A 14,465-nucleotide genomic window follows, 5' to 3' on the forward strand; every position below is an offset into this window, starting at 1 on the left:
TTTTTTTTTTTTTTTTTTTTTTTGTCAGGAGATTGCTCTGTATCTGACTTGTGTCAGTTTCTCTATAGGTTCCAATCATCCTGCACAATGAGAGTGTAAAGGCTAAAACTTGGAGTCATGTCTTCAGCGAAGAAACAAGAAAACAATCTATCCCGGTCATAGTGGCTTGGCAGCTGAATGAGAGAATGTAAAAACCAAATGCCACTTCTCTTGTGTTTCTTCTTATGTATACGAATTTGATGTGTTAAATTTCCAACTTTTGTTTCTTGAGTTAGGTATGGAGAATTGCAGGGTTTGAACAAGAAAGAAACAGCCGAAAGATATGGAACAGAACAAGTTCACGAATGGCGTAGGAGTTACGAAATCCCTCCTCCTAAAGGCGAGAGCTTGGAGATGTGTGCTGAGAGAGCAGTGGCTTATTTTGAAGACAATGTATGAATGAATGAATGAGACATTCTTCTATTACTTAATGTAACCCTTTATGCTGATGTCTAAAATCTTTATGCAGATCAAACCAGAGCTTGCATCTGGGAACAACGTAATGATTGCTGCTCATGGGAACTCATTGCGATCTATCATTATGTATCTGGACGATTTAACTTCTCAGGAGGTAACAAAACATTCTGGTTCTAGTATTCAGTCATTTTGATCATTGTGTGTTGCGGAGTTGCTGAAACTTATGTTTTGATTTTCTCAGGTTACAAGTCTAGACCTATCAACGGGTATACCATTGCTCTACATCTTCAAAGATGGAAAATTCATGAAACGAGGAAGCCCGGTCGGTCCTACTGAAGCTGGTGTCTATGCTTATACGAAGGTAAGCCAAACCAAACCCAACTGTTTCTTCATCTTCTTTATATCTCCATTGTTATGAGTTTGCTGATATACTAATAATGCTTCTTGGTTTCAGAGACTGGCACAATACAGAGAGAAGCTTGATGAGGCGTCCCTTAACTAATAATGTCTTCCAGAAATAAGCAGAAAAAATCAGTTCTTTTTGTATTTCACTTGTTTAGCTCTTTTGTAGTGACATAACAACAATCATGAACAGTTTAAATCTGTATTAGATACACAAATCATCACATTTATTGCATATTTGCATGTTATTCAAATCAAAAAAGTCAATTCAAAAGAATTGTCTTTTTTTTTTTAATATGTTTTCAGATTCAGATATTAACAGTGAGAGGAAGCTCTGCATCTCCAACGGTTAAGTAATACTTTCCTTCTTCAACAACCATAACTCCAACTTCATTAGCTCTGCTCAAATGTTGACAAAGACCAATCTCAAACTCCATCTCGGCTTTCTCTCCATTACTTAGCACAATGCTCTTAAACCCGACAAGCTGTTTCTCTGCGCGTTTCCCATCTTCTCCTCCTCTTTCGTGTCTCGCAAACATCAGCACCGGATGTTTTCCTGCCATCTCTCCTTTATTCTCCACAGAAACAGTGACCTTCGTCTTGGCTACATTGCAACCTTCTTTCTCCATTTCCGAAACAAGAGCGTAGCGAACAGAATCCGAGTTGGTTTGAACTTTAGATTGGTTCAAGTAGAGACTCATTTCAGCCGGATTCTTGAACTGGTAAGCGTATTTTGAGTAGCTGAGACCATGTCCAAACTCAAACACTTTGGGTCCTTTATAGAACTTGTAAGTCCTTCCTGGATATCCTGTTGCAGACCTCATTCTCATGTCTGTCATCTTCACATTCACAAAGCTCTGAGGATACCAAGTCACAGGTAATCTCCCTCCTAAACACCACAAATAGTATATAATCAACGTAGTAACCTTTTGTAATTAACTGTTGAAGAAGAAGAAAGACTCACCTGGATTGTGATCTCCAAATATGATTTCAGCAAGAGCAGTCCCTCCGGCTTCTCCAGGATAACCAGCCCATATAATGCTTCCGATTTTATTATTATTCGTAGCAAACGAGACATCGACAGGACCGCCACAGATGAGAACCAGAACCACAGGTTTCTTGGCAGCATTTGCAACGCTCGTTATGAGCTCTTGCTGCTTCCCGGGAAGATTGAGGCTCACGCGGTCCAAATCTTCTTTCTCTTGAGTCAGGTCTAGTCCCATGATCAAGACCACATGATCAGCATTTCTCGCGATTGCTACCGCTTGACTAATGGCAGCGTTAGAGCAAGCCACGGAATCACATCCTTGGTGGTAAACAGCGTTTTTAACATAACCTCGTAAGGCGTCAAGAGGAGTCACAGTCTTGCAAGGCGGACCAGCGTAGTTTCCGAGAAGCGTTTTAGCGGCGTAAGCGTTTGGACCGATCACAGCTAACGACGGAGAGGCTTTGGGTAAAGGAAGGAGTTTAAGATTGTTCTTCAAGAGAACTATACCGTTACGAGCGGCTTCGAGTGCTAAAGCTTGATGAGCCGGAGCACAAACTTCGTTAGGGCTAATGTTTCCGTAAGGGAGTTTGGTTGAATCGCCGTTAAAGAGACCGAGACGAATCCTAACAGAGATGAGATTGAGGAGAGCTCTGTCAATGTCATATTCCGAGACTTTCTTCTGTTGAAGAGCTGATTTGGTGTGTTTCTGTAAGTATGATCCACAGTTTACGTCCATGCCAGCTTTGAGGACGTCAGCCACGGCGTCTTCAGGGGTTTTGGCGTAGCCTTGAGCATCATGGATGATTGAGACAGCGTCACAATCTGAAGTAATGTATCTGAGAAAACAGAGCCAGTTCTGTTTTGTTAATTAAAAAGGAGGCGAGTAAAACGAAGTAGAGAGAGGAACGAACCCTTGNCATTATTCGTAGCAAACGAGACATCGACAGGACCACCACAGATCAGAACCAGAACCACAGGTTTCTTGGCAGCTTTTGCAACGCTCGTTATGAGCTCTTGTTGCTTCCCGGGAAGACTGAGGCTCACGCGGTCCAAATCTTCTTTCTCTTGAGTCAGGTCTAGTCCCATGATCAAGACCACATGATCAGCATTTCTCGCGATTGCAACCGCTTGACTAATGGCAGCGTTAGAGCAAGCCACGGAATCACATCCTTGGTGGTAAACAGCGTTTTTAACATAACCTCGTAAGGCGTCAAGAGGAGTCACAGTCTTGCAAGGCGGACCAGCGTAGTTTCCGAGAAGCGTTTTAGCGGCGTAAGCGTTTGGACCGATCACAGCTAACGACGGAGAGGCTTTGGGTAAAGGAAGGAGTTTAAGATTGTTCTTCAAGAGAACTATACCGTTACGAGCGGCTTCGAGTGCTAAAGCTTGATGAGCCGGAGCACAAACTTCGTTAGGACTAATGTTTCCGTAAGGGAGTTTGGTTGGATCGCCGTTAAAGAGACCGAGACGAATCCTAACAGAGACAAGATTGATCAGAGCTCTGTCAATGTCATATTCCGACACTTTCTTTTGTTGAAGAGCTGATTTGGTGTGTTTCTGTAAGTATGATCCACAGTTTACGTCCATGCCAGCTTTGAGGACGTCAGCCACGGCGTCTTCAGGGGTTTTGGCGTAGCCTTGAGCATCATGGATGATTGAGACAGCGTCACAATCTGAAGTAATGTATCTGAAAAAAGAGAGCCAGTTCTGTTTTGTCAAATAAGAGTGGTGTTGATTAAAAGGAGGCATGTAACGAAGTAGAGAGAGGAACGAACCCTTGAAAACGCCAGAGGCCACGAGCGGTTTGAGTCAATAGATTTGGGTCAGCGCAAGTGGGAATGCCGTTGACTCGGTTATAAGAACACATGACACCACTGGCTCTGCCTTCTTCTACGCATTTCTTGAACGGTGGTTGGTACGTCTCCGCCAGGTCAGCCAAACTCACCTTTTAAAAACCAAAAACGAGAATCAATACTTAAGTTTTAATGGGAAGAATATTTTGTGAACTTTGTCAACATGGAAGATTAGTTTATATAATGACAATCAACGTACATATTCGTGACAAGACAAAAAGATTAGCACATAATCAATGATAAGACATAAAGAGAGTACGCAATGAAGAAACAATATATAAACTATTAAAACGGCATTATGTAACAAATTCCACATTGAAGATACTACACTTTAGGATATAAAAAAACATATCAAAAATGGAAAAGATGAGTCAAAAGCATTGCAAAAAAAGTGAACTAATTAAGAGAAATGTAATTACCTGAGCATTGAAAACGTAGCGAGTGATACCATTCCAACGGTCAAGATCATAGGCTGTAAAATGCTTACAACAAGCGGAGGCTTGGAGATGACCGGCGAGACTTTTACGACCGTCGAAAGAGTCACCTTGTAGTCCTCTGACGTAAGCCACGGCGTAAGATCCGGTCATCATGGGATCCTCGCCGGGAGTCTCTTGGCCTCTTCCCCACCGTGGATCCCTAAATATGTTAATGTTCGGTGCCCAAAATGTCATCCCTCGCGCTTGCCCTGCGTTATACACTCCTCTTGCTTCCCTTCCTATTACCTGAAAACACCTCAATACAAACACATACATTCTTACTAAAAACAAAAAATAATTGGACTTTAGTAGTAAATTTCGATATTAATTAAAACATAATGGATTCTTGCTAGACTAAAGTAACATTTTAATCAAGGCAGATAATTAAATTGATTAAATAAAACAGAGAGAGAGAGAGAGAGAGAGAGAGAAGAAACGAACTTGAGCAATGCGGAACCATTCATAGGAATCGAAAGAAGCAGCGGTTAAGATGACTTGAGGGAAACTAGTGGCTGCTTTAACCGTTCCGTTAAACCGGATTCCTGGACCGACACCGGCAACGCCGTGTAAAGCCTCCGACCACCATTCGTACGCGGGAACTCCAAGACGCGGAATCCCTGGAGCTGTATTCACCAGCTGAGAGATCTTCTCGTCTACGGTTAGCCTCGAGACGAGATCACGCGCTCGTTTGTTGACTGGGAGGTCAGTGCGGCAGAACTGGTAGAGTTTCGTGGATGGGTTCGAAGGGTCGCACGCGTGCGGCGGAGGAGCTGAGTCGACGCAATGGTAGAAGAAGAAGAGGAGAAGAAGAATCAGTTTAGCCATGGCTTCGAAATTGCGGAAAAAGAGAAGATGAGGAACTGATGAGTACTGGTGTGAGAGTGTGTCAGAGACTCTTCTTCTTGTTTTTATTAATTTTTGTTTTTCTTTTTGTTCAACAGTCTTATTTATTATTCTTTCCATAATTATATCTCTCTATTTAATATTGTGACTTTTCAATAACTGTTTGTCCAAAAAAAAAAAGAGTTTCAATAACTCTTTCCTTCTTATGGGCCTAAACCCAATAATGTTTCTTCAAATAGAGATTTTGCTTTAGGCTACGAAACTTAAGATTAGTCCCGTTTAGTCCATCAAAACGTTTTGGTAATCAAATATTGTAATGTTATCCAAAAGACAAGCATTAATAGAAAAGTTAAAAGTATACAACAAAATGACAAATTATCCGTCCAACTAACCACAACAAAGTGTTGACCGGTTCTCCCGTTACCTCCCGTAAATGCTGCGTTTACAAGTGGTAGCGGTTGCTAGCGATTAGAATCAATCACACAAATCGCTTCCAATCAATCCTAATCACTCCCAACTGCTCCATACCACTGAATTCCAAAAGCTGCTTCCCGCAAGCGTTTGCGGTTGTGAGCGATTGCGGTTGGAATTTTTTTTTTTTTGTAAAAAAACTTAAAAAAAATCAATAATAATGAAATTATTTTTTGTTATATTTTTTATGTAACCATTTTACTCATTAAGGATGAAAGAAAATGAAGTACGGATAAGATTGCAGAGATTATAAAATAAACAATTAAAAGAAAATAATATTCCAATTAACAATAACTCGAAAAATTTGATGTAAATTTAATGGCACATCGAACATAAGTTCAAAAAAATATAAATAAATATAATATTTCATCAGAAATTTAAGAAAATAAGATTATTTGTGAAAAATATTAAAAAAAATCACCAGTGATTCTTCTCAACTCTCACTTGACCATTCCTACCGATGCAACTACTGACCCACGATCTAAGAGAAAAGAGAAAAGATCTACGATCTAAAGCATATGTTTTGTCATTTATCAAAATTACTTGCTTAAATTTTTGGTGAAAAGCCAAATGCATAAAGGATCAAGAATTTCAATATGAATTTTTTTTTGAATAATTATTATTTTAATAAATTTTAATTATAAACCAAGTTTAATAAAAAATTTGGTGTTTTTAAACATTTATATATTAGACTAGATTAGGACCCGCCCGATGTGCGGGTTTAAAAATTTTAAAATAAAATAAAATTTAACAAAGAATATAAAGTAAGTATTTTTAGTAAGTAAAACCTATCTATAAAAATAAATAGATATACCGAGGTGTCTAATGTAAATATTTGGTGTAAAAGGTGCGACTATGCGGTTGAGACTATTAATCACATTTTTTTTTGAATGCCCTCACTCGTGGGAAGTTTATGATTTATCTCTAACTCCGATCTCATCAGAGGCTTTTCCATATGAGTCGGTGTACTCAAATTTGGATTTTGTTTTCTGGAAGGATGTCTCTCAACAGGGTGATATTGATAAACTTCTTCAATTACCATGATTTTTATGGGCAATCTAGAAGACCATAAATAAATAAAAAAATTTAAGATTTAGAGATCGAGACGAATGATATAATTGCTCAGGCTTTGGGCGATAAATTAGCCTGGGAAGAGGCGCTATCTTTTACGACGGTCATGTCGGCTCCATCTCCGTCCTCGGATGTCCTGGTTTCTTCACCTTGTTGTCAAATTGATGGTTCTTGGAAAGCAACCAATGAGCATTCATGATTGGGCTGGTGGTGTTGCGTTGGTGAGGAGCGAACCTTGTTGTTGGGGGCCAAGTGTCTAAGACGGAGCCCTTCCCCCTGCATTCAGAGTTAGAAGCGTTGTTGTGGGCCATGGAGCTGATATGTGTTGAGTTACTCACTATGGTGCATTACCCTGAATATTGGCCATCCTTCTTCAACTTGCTCGATGAGTTTAATACGCTAGAGTTTTTTCCACTATTCTCCATCTCTTGGATCCCGCATGCGACAAATTCGAAGGCGGATTATCTTGGTCGTGCTTCGCATTTTCTTATCTCTGAAGATTCTTTTGTAAACCTCTTCCCTCTGGCTTGGGCAACTAACCGAGGAAATTCCTTTTAATTTATTGTTTAATTGAAAAAAATAGATACACTTTTAGTCAAAGAAAATATTTTAGATGAGTTCAAAAGTATTAAAATTAAATAAAATTTAACAAAGAATATATATTTAAAATATACTCTTTAGTCTTAACTACTACCAACAAATTGTCTTGATAAACACATTAAATAACCTATTCTATGTCTCTTCACTTTAACATTTTTATAGTTACAAAAACACATACATTAATCTTACATACTTCTATCATATATATTACAATAGCAGTCTTTTGAATAAATTATTTGATTGGTGAAAAAAATATGAAACGATATTTTTCTTTATGTAAAGGTGAGTATTTATATTTTTTTAGAAACAAGAACTAATTGTATAATTTTCACTATCATTTTTTTTATCTTATATAAAATCTTTTTCTTGTAATATAGCAACTAAAAATTAAAATAAGTAAACAATTTTATAATTTTGCATTTTATGGTATATATATAATTTATCTTATAATTAGATTCTAAATAAAATTAAGTTTTATTTTATCTATTTACTTTTATATAAAACCTTTTTAGGTTAGGTTTTGAATTTTTACATTTTTATTTTTGAAAATTTTAATAATCAATTTACTTTAGATTAGGACCCGCCCGATGTGCGGGTTTAGAGTTTTTAAAATAAAGTAAAATTTAACAAAGAATATTTAATTTTAATTTTCACAAGAACTTGCAAATTTAACAAAGAATATAAAGTAAGTATTTTTAGTAAGTAAAAACTATCTATAAAAGTAAATAGATACACCGAGGTGTCCAATGTAAATATTTGGTGTAAAAAATGCGACTCTGCGGATGAGACTATTAATCACATTTTTTTTGAATGCCCTCACTCGTGGGAAGTTTAGGATTTATCTCTACCTCCGGTCTCATCAGAGAGTTTTCCATATGAGTCGGTGTACTCAAATTTGGATTTTGTTTTCTTGAAGGATGTCTCTCAACAGGGTGATCATGATCAACTTATTCAATTAACATGATTTTTATAGGCAATCTGGAATGCCATAAATAAAATAAAAATTAAGGTTTAGAGATCGAGACGAATGATATAATTGCTTAGGCTTTGGGCGATAAGTTAACCTGGGAAGAGACACTATCTTTTACGGCGGTCATGTCGGCTCCATCTCCGTCCTTGGATATCCAGGTTTCTTCACCTTGTTATCAAATTGATGGTTCTTGGAAAGCAACCAATGAACATTCATGATTGGGCTGGTGGTGTTGCGTTGGTGAGGAGCGAACCTTGTTGTTGGGGGCCAAGTGTCTAAGACGGAGCCCCTCCCCCCGACATTCAGAGTTAGAAGAGTTGTTGTAGGTCATGGAGCGGATACGTGCTTAGTTACTCACTATGGTGCATTCCCCTGAATATTGGCCATCCTTCTCCAACTTGCTCGATGAGTTAAATTCGTTGGAGTTTTTTCCACTATTCTCCATCTCTTAGATCCCGCATGCGACAAATTCGAAGGTGGATTGTCTTGCCCGTGCTTCGCATTCTCTTATGTCTGAAGTTTCATTTGTAAACCCCTTCCCTCTGGCTTAGGCAACTAACCGAGGAAATTCCTTTTAATTTATTAGTTTGGTTGAAAAAAAAATAGATACACTTTTAGTTAAAGAAAATAGTTGTAGATGAGTTCAAAAGTATTAAAATTAAATTAAATTTAAAAAAGAATATATATTTAATTCTTTTCGTAAGTAAAAACAATGTATAAAACTAAAGAGATAAACTTTTAGTTATAGAAAATAGTTGTTTTTTTTTGCTATAATACACTAATGTATATCCATTTACAAATCTACTGTCTACATTACCACTAAAAGTTTATTTGTACACATAAATATATTTTACTGTTAAAATATACTCTTTAGTCTTAACTAGTACCAACAAATTGTTTTTATAAACACATTAAATAATCTATTATATGTCTCTTCATTTTAACATTTTTATAGTTACAAAAACGCATACGTTAATCTTAGATACTCCTATTATATATATTACAATAGCAGTCTTCTGAATAATTTATTTGATTGGTGAAAAAAATATGAGACGATTTATTTATTTTTTTACTTCAACAATATGAGTATTTACACTTTTTAGAAACAATAACTAATTGTATAATTTTCACAATCATTTTTTATCTTATATAAAAAGTAATATTTTTCTTGTAATATAGCAACTTAAAATTAAAATAAGTAAATAGTATTATAATTTTGAATTTTATGGTATATATATATATATAATTTATCTTATAATTAGATTTTAATTAAAAATATGTTTTATTTTATCTATTTACTTTTATATAAAACCTTTTTATGTTAGGTTTTAAATTTTTACATTTTTATTTTTTTTTAAAATTTTAATAATCAATTGATATGTGTCAACATCTGAATGATATAATTAACAGGTGTCACGATCTTGTTAATGAGTAATTTTGTCATCAAGGTTTATGTAATAATATATCACATTTATTATGTTCCAACTGTTATTGCATCCGCTGGTCAACCAGTCGTAAACCTTCCGCAAACGCACCAATTTTAAATCGCTAAATCAGTCGTTCAAAACGCTTAATAACGTTTGAAACCGCAATCATCCGCTTTCACAATCTTCCGCAATCGCAATCGCAATCGCAACTGCAGCGTTTAAACCTGTCAGGTCCTACGCAAAAATAGATAACAATAATTATAATAACATCAACTTATCGTTTCAAGCCATTTGTCGCAATAAAACCTAATTGTGATGATCTATCCGAGTTTTATCTGGTCACGTAATTAGATTTGACTGGATAAAAATTGTCGGTTTCAAACAATTAATCAATTGTTAGTAGATAAGATATGTTATTTGTTTCTGTCTCAACTCAAAAAGTGTTTGGTGGAAGGAGCTTTGTTGAAATTTTATTTGGAGTTCAAAATCTCATACAAATTCTAACATGTTCAGAAATAACAGTTGGGTTTAAATTTAAAATTTCTAATGTTTTTTTTAGGTAGTATCTGATAGAGATCGAGAATCAAAAACTCAAAGCTTAGTGCCACGTGGAGGAAGCTAAGCCCTTGCAAAAATTATGAAGACACGTGGCAGGCCTGGTAAACGTATCAGTCCTCGTGACGACATTATAATAAGCTCGTCGTACGTACTACGTAGCCGCTTGAGGACTAAAACAAAGAAGGGTATTTACGAACTGACGAAATTGCCCATTAAAGAGACTGTGAGATGTCGGTAGACTACGATAGCCACGTTCCAAAGCTCCTTCGGATATCAAGTACAAGCCGTGTGACACTAACAACAAAGAAGAGCATATTTTATTACAATTTTGTTTGAATATTTCCTCGTGGTCTTTAGGAAGTCCTCTGCAGTCTGCATCCCCCTTAGATCTTTTCGTGTTCATTAAAATTGTCTGTCTCATTTCCCATTATTTTCTCACGAGTAGAAAATTCAGATATTTTGTTAGGTTAAAGGTGTCCAGTCTCTCAACTCTCTCAACCCGACGTCTGGGACATATACAATTAATTCAGATGGTAATATAGTAAAGAAAAAAACAAACAACAATTTGGCTTTAATCTGTTGACATCACTAAGAAAATATATATCAAATACTATTACATCAAATCAAAACAGGTTTGTTTTTTTGTTAATTACAAGGCTCTAGTTAACCGGACCCACGGAAACCTTGTCGTATTTATATTAACCGGTCTCAATTCCTTCCACCGTTGGTTATATAAGTAGTAAAGCCTAAGGTCCCTTTTAACTCCATCCCCACCGTTTCTTTGGCTTAAACCACCACACAAAAAGCTTTGCTCTTCTCTCCTTCCTTCACCAATTCTCTCAACAACAGGTTACAACTTTTGAACAACAGCACATATGTTTTTGTTTCCCTCTTTCTGCTCGATTATGCGAATTCGTTAGCTGTTTATGGCCGTTTTATATATATATATATATATATATATATATATATATATATATTTATTGTGTTTGATGATCGATTTCAGCAGGTTTTAAAGATGGATATTTTCGACAACTCTGATCTCGAGTACCTCGTTGATGGTTTTCACGCTGATTTCGATGATGATGAACCACCCTTTGGAGAGGTAGTTGTCACGAGTGATTCTGATTCGGATTCTGATTACATGGACTCCGAGTTCGAGCTGGTAATGATATATACTATGTTTATTCTGCTCTGTTTTAAACAAAGGCTGGTGATTTTTTTGTTGGATGTGATGAATGAATTAGTAGGTAAACTTGTGTTATGTTATTTTTGTTAGACGCAGAGTAAGCTGAGCACTGATACGTCAGCGTTAGAAGCTAGGAATGGAAAAGATATCCAAGGGATCCCATGGGAGAGACTGAATTACACTAGAGATAGATACCGTGAGAACAGATTGCTACAATATAAAAACTTTGAGAGCCTCCATCGATCACGACAACACCTTCATAAGGTTTGTTCTGCAACTATATTTATATTGAAAGATTTCTGATTTTTGAGTTTTTTGTGTTCATGTTCATGTTCATGTTCATGATCATTGGTATTATTTTATATCTGACAGGAATGCTTGCAAGTAGAGAAAGGGAAAAAATTTTATGGCTTTCAGTTCAACACAAGGCTTGTCAAGTCCACTATTGCACATTTTCAGGTAAAAGATATTTGCTTTTTACTATGTTTCTTGATGTGTAGAGTCTTTTACAATTCACTCTGTTGCTTTCTTCAGCTCCTGTGTTTATTATTATTAATCGAGTCAGCTACTGCTATATGAGATTAGATAGTTCTTGTTCCATGCTGCTTTCTTCAGTCTCACAATTTTTTCACACCCAAGTGATTGTGTGAAGATGACAATTCAAAACTTATTTTGAAGATGAATAGCATGTGTATCTGTTGTCAGTGTTTATTCTGTTGGTTAATTGTGTTTGATCTTAGAATTTGCGACACCTCTTCCTCTTTTCTTAATGTTCATTGTTCCCACACCTCAGCTCTGCAGCTGGGGGGTTGATTCACACCAAGTCCTTTTCTTTTGCAGATAAATAACTTCAAGGGTGCTTAAATTTAAACCTGCTCGTTCCTAATAACCTCTCGAAATATAATAGTTTAGATTCGATATTAACTCAGGTACAATAATATTGTGTAAGGTTCTAACTTATTCAAAAAAAAGTGTCATGATATGTGTCTAGGATGGTCCAGGCAGAGTTGATAAATCTAACTCTAACTGGTCGAGGCAACTTTTTAACATTTTTCATAGAGCTTCATACGCCTATAAAATTATAGTGACAGAGTGTATTAAGATTCCCTTGCACTATATGTTGCTCAATGTTCATTGTTAGACCATCGGGAACTATATAGAAAGACTTGTCGCTAACTCTGCTGCATTTGAGAAACAGTTACTACATGCCTTAACCTTTCTTAAACAGGTTGGGAGAGCAGCTGGCGCCATAAGGAAACCTTTGTTAATATGGTATGATAGGAAATGTTTTGTTCATCTACAAGGACTCTCTAACTTTGTCATCCTTCTTTCTTGCAGGGAATCATTTTGTTTGAGCTTACATATTTCTGCATTTTTATGAGTGCTTCAATGTGATCTGCATTTTTCGTGATACCAATGCTCTTATGCTTATTATTCATCCTTATAATTTTGGTCTTCTTTTATCTTTTTCCCCCTGGCACAGTTTATTCATAGGTCTCTAAACCATTAATCCTAAAATTCGAGACATTATAGATATTAGTTTTGATTCTTTTCAAGTTCATATTTGATACTCAAACGGTTGTTTTGTTTCCTTCTTGGTTTGTGTTTTGTGTGAGAACTTGCATGTTCTCTTCTTTCTTTCTTTTTTTTGTCTAAGATGACCAGTTGTGTCTTATGTGAGAATCCTAATCTCGATTGTCTCATATTCACAGCTGAGGAACTTGGTATGGGCAACATCAAAGCACGATGTGTTTTTCATGAATAACTACTCTCTCATGCATTGGTCATCTTTTCTGCAAAGGGGCAAAGAAGTACTTAATGTGGCGAAGCCCATTGTTCCTGCAATGGTGAGCAACCTTACTTGTTCCTGAACCTCGGAATCCAACTCTATATTAACATTGGTATTTTCAATCTGCAGAATCAGACTGGATCGTTATCACAGTCTGTATCAAGAGTCCAGATAAGTACCATGGCAGTTAAAGACGATTTGATAGTTGCTGGAGGGTTCCAAGGGGAGCTTATCTGCAAGGTATATATTAAACACATTTGGTGTTCTACAATCTACAGTGATCTATTAGTTAATTTGGTTTCTGACTTAGCGTGGTCTCTCTGATTGCAGAGAGTCAAGGAACCTGAGGTTGCGTTCTGCACTAAACTAACATCAGCTGAAAACGACATCACCAATTCTGTTGACATATACAACACACCTACGTAATTACTAAAACAGAACATACATTGGTTTTAGAAATATCAAACTACTCTAATCCTTGTTTTCTTAATCCATGTAGTGGCTCGTTAAGGGTTATGGCTGCGAACAATGACTGTACCATCCGCCAGTTTGATGCTACAAGCTTCACCTTCCTCAACAGTTTCACCTTTGATTGGTCTGTAAATGTAAGTCATCTCCTTCTCTTCACTCTGCTGTTGTTATCTGCCCTAATCTCAAAAGTGCTGTTATTTATGTTTTCGGTGCGTCTCTGTCTGTAGAACATCTCCACCAGTCCAGACGGCAAGTTAGTAGCTGTTCTAGGGGACAGTCCAGAGTGTTTACTAGCCGATGCCGGATCTGGAAAAGTGATCCACGGACTAGAAGGCCATCTAGACTACTCGTTTTCGTCAGCATGGCACCCAAATGGTCAGATCCTAGCCACTGGTAACCAAGACACAACCTGTAGGCTATGGGACGTAAGGAACCTGTCTCAATCACTCAAAGTGCTGAAAGGAAACATGGGAGCAATCAGAGCCTTGAGGTTCACGTCTGATGGACGGTTCTTAGCCATGGCTGAGCCAGCAGACTTTGTACACTTGTTTGACACGGAAGCTGGTTATAGTCACTGTCAAGAGATTGATCTGTTTGGAGAAATCGCGGGTATCTCGTTTAGCCCAGACACGGAAGCGTTGTTCGTGGGAGTTGCTGATCGTACGTACGGCAGCTTGTTGGAGTTTACCAGAAAGCGAAACCACTCGTATGTTGATTCCATATTCTGATCGAACTATTCAGCTTGTCAGTGAGATTATTATGGTTTTAATTATCTAGTAGTGGGCCTTTGGGAGGGGTTTAAGTCTTTGTTTTTGCATGACTTCCCCTTTGTCATGTTAATGTGGTTTTTGGAATTTTTCATCATACATATATATTTTCTCTATGTTAAGTCATATTTTGACTA

The 14,465-nt window shown here is 36.9% G+C and overlaps 3 protein-coding genes across 8 annotated transcripts in view; 2 read left to right on the forward strand and 1 right to left on the reverse strand.

The window, feature by feature from the left end:
- LOC104702588 (2,3-bisphosphoglycerate-dependent phosphoglycerate mutase-like) overlaps window positions 1-1,106 on the forward strand; it is a 2,454-nt gene extending 1,348 nt beyond the window's left edge. The window contains exons 4-8 of the mRNA XM_010418470.2: window positions 69-187; window positions 276-432; window positions 509-610; window positions 698-817; window positions 911-1,106. Coding sequence (XP_010416772.1) covers window positions 69-187; window positions 276-432; window positions 509-610; window positions 698-817; window positions 911-958 — 546 coding nt within the window. The 3' untranslated portion in view covers window positions 959-1,106. The remainder of the gene's footprint in view (window positions 1-68; window positions 188-275; window positions 433-508; window positions 611-697; window positions 818-910) is intronic.
- Window positions 977-5,108, reverse strand: LOC104702587 (probable beta-D-xylosidase 7). Of its 2 annotated transcripts, XM_019227887.1 has the most exons (6): window positions 4,617-5,108; window positions 4,119-4,421; window positions 3,622-3,791; window positions 2,764-3,533; window positions 1,823-1,912; window positions 977-1,747 (listed from the first exon to the last, which is right to left on the reverse strand). In XM_019227887.1, exons 1-6 carry the CDS (start codon window positions 4,998-5,000, stop codon window positions 1,167-1,169), a joined length of 2,298 nt encoding a protein of 765 aa, XP_019083432.1. In that variant the 5' UTR covers window positions 5,001-5,108; the 3' UTR covers window positions 977-1,166. The 2 variants fall into 2 exon arrangements, with proteins under 2 accessions (XP_019083432.1, XP_010416771.1); XM_010418469.1 differs by lacking the exon at window positions 2,764-3,533 and having other exon boundaries at window positions 1,823-2,682.
- On the forward strand, window positions 10,849-14,465 carry LOC104702590 (uncharacterized WD repeat-containing protein C2A9.03). Of its 5 annotated transcripts, none has more exons than XM_010418472.2 (9): window positions 10,849-10,964; window positions 11,119-11,277; window positions 11,392-11,565; window positions 11,674-11,760; window positions 13,014-13,148; window positions 13,220-13,330; window positions 13,421-13,512; window positions 13,590-13,695; window positions 13,789-14,465. In XM_010418472.2, exons 2-9 carry the CDS (start codon window positions 11,131-11,133, stop codon window positions 14,287-14,289), a joined length of 1,353 nt encoding a protein of 450 aa, XP_010416774.1. In that variant the 5' UTR covers window positions 10,849-10,964; window positions 11,119-11,130; the 3' UTR covers window positions 14,290-14,465. The 5 variants fall into 5 exon arrangements, with proteins under 5 accessions (XP_010416774.1, XP_010416773.1, XP_019083433.1 ...); XM_010418471.2 differs by having other exon boundaries at window positions 10,850-10,964; window positions 11,122-11,277; XM_019227888.1 differs by lacking the exons at window positions 10,849-10,964; window positions 11,119-11,277 and adding an exon at window positions 12,530-12,573 and having other exon boundaries at window positions 11,427-11,565.

Source organism: Camelina sativa, chromosome 7, assembly GCF_000633955.1.
Source record: "Camelina sativa cultivar DH55 chromosome 7, Cs, whole genome shotgun sequence".
In the NCBI taxonomy this organism is placed as follows: domain Eukaryota; kingdom Viridiplantae; phylum Streptophyta; class Magnoliopsida; order Brassicales; family Brassicaceae; genus Camelina; species Camelina sativa.

Bases quoted from the DNA above. Each gene is read 5' to 3' on its own strand.
- LOC104702587 (XM_010418469.1), bottom strand. From the start codon at position 5,000: ATGGCTAAACTGATTCTTCTTCTCCTCTTCTTCTTCTACCATTGCGTC. The intron at 2,683-3,621 runs GTTCGTTCCTCT...CTGTTTTCTCAG, and splicing joins GGCCTCTGGCGTTTTCAAGG to ATACATTACTTCAGATTGTG. The intron at 1,748-1,822 runs GTGAGTCTTTCT...TGTGGTGTTTAG, and splicing joins ATTTGGAGATCACAATCCAG to GAGGGAGATTACCTGTGACT.
- LOC104702590 (XM_010418472.2), top strand. From the start codon at position 11,131: ATGGATATTTTCGACAACTCTGATCTCGAGTACCTCGTTGATGGTTTT. The intron at 11,761-13,013 runs GTAAAAGATATT...TCATATTCACAG, and splicing joins CCACTATTGCACATTTTCAG to CTGAGGAACTTGGTATGGGC. The intron at 13,331-13,420 runs GTATATATTAAA...CTCTGATTGCAG, and splicing joins AAGGGGAGCTTATCTGCAAG to AGAGTCAAGGAACCTGAGGT.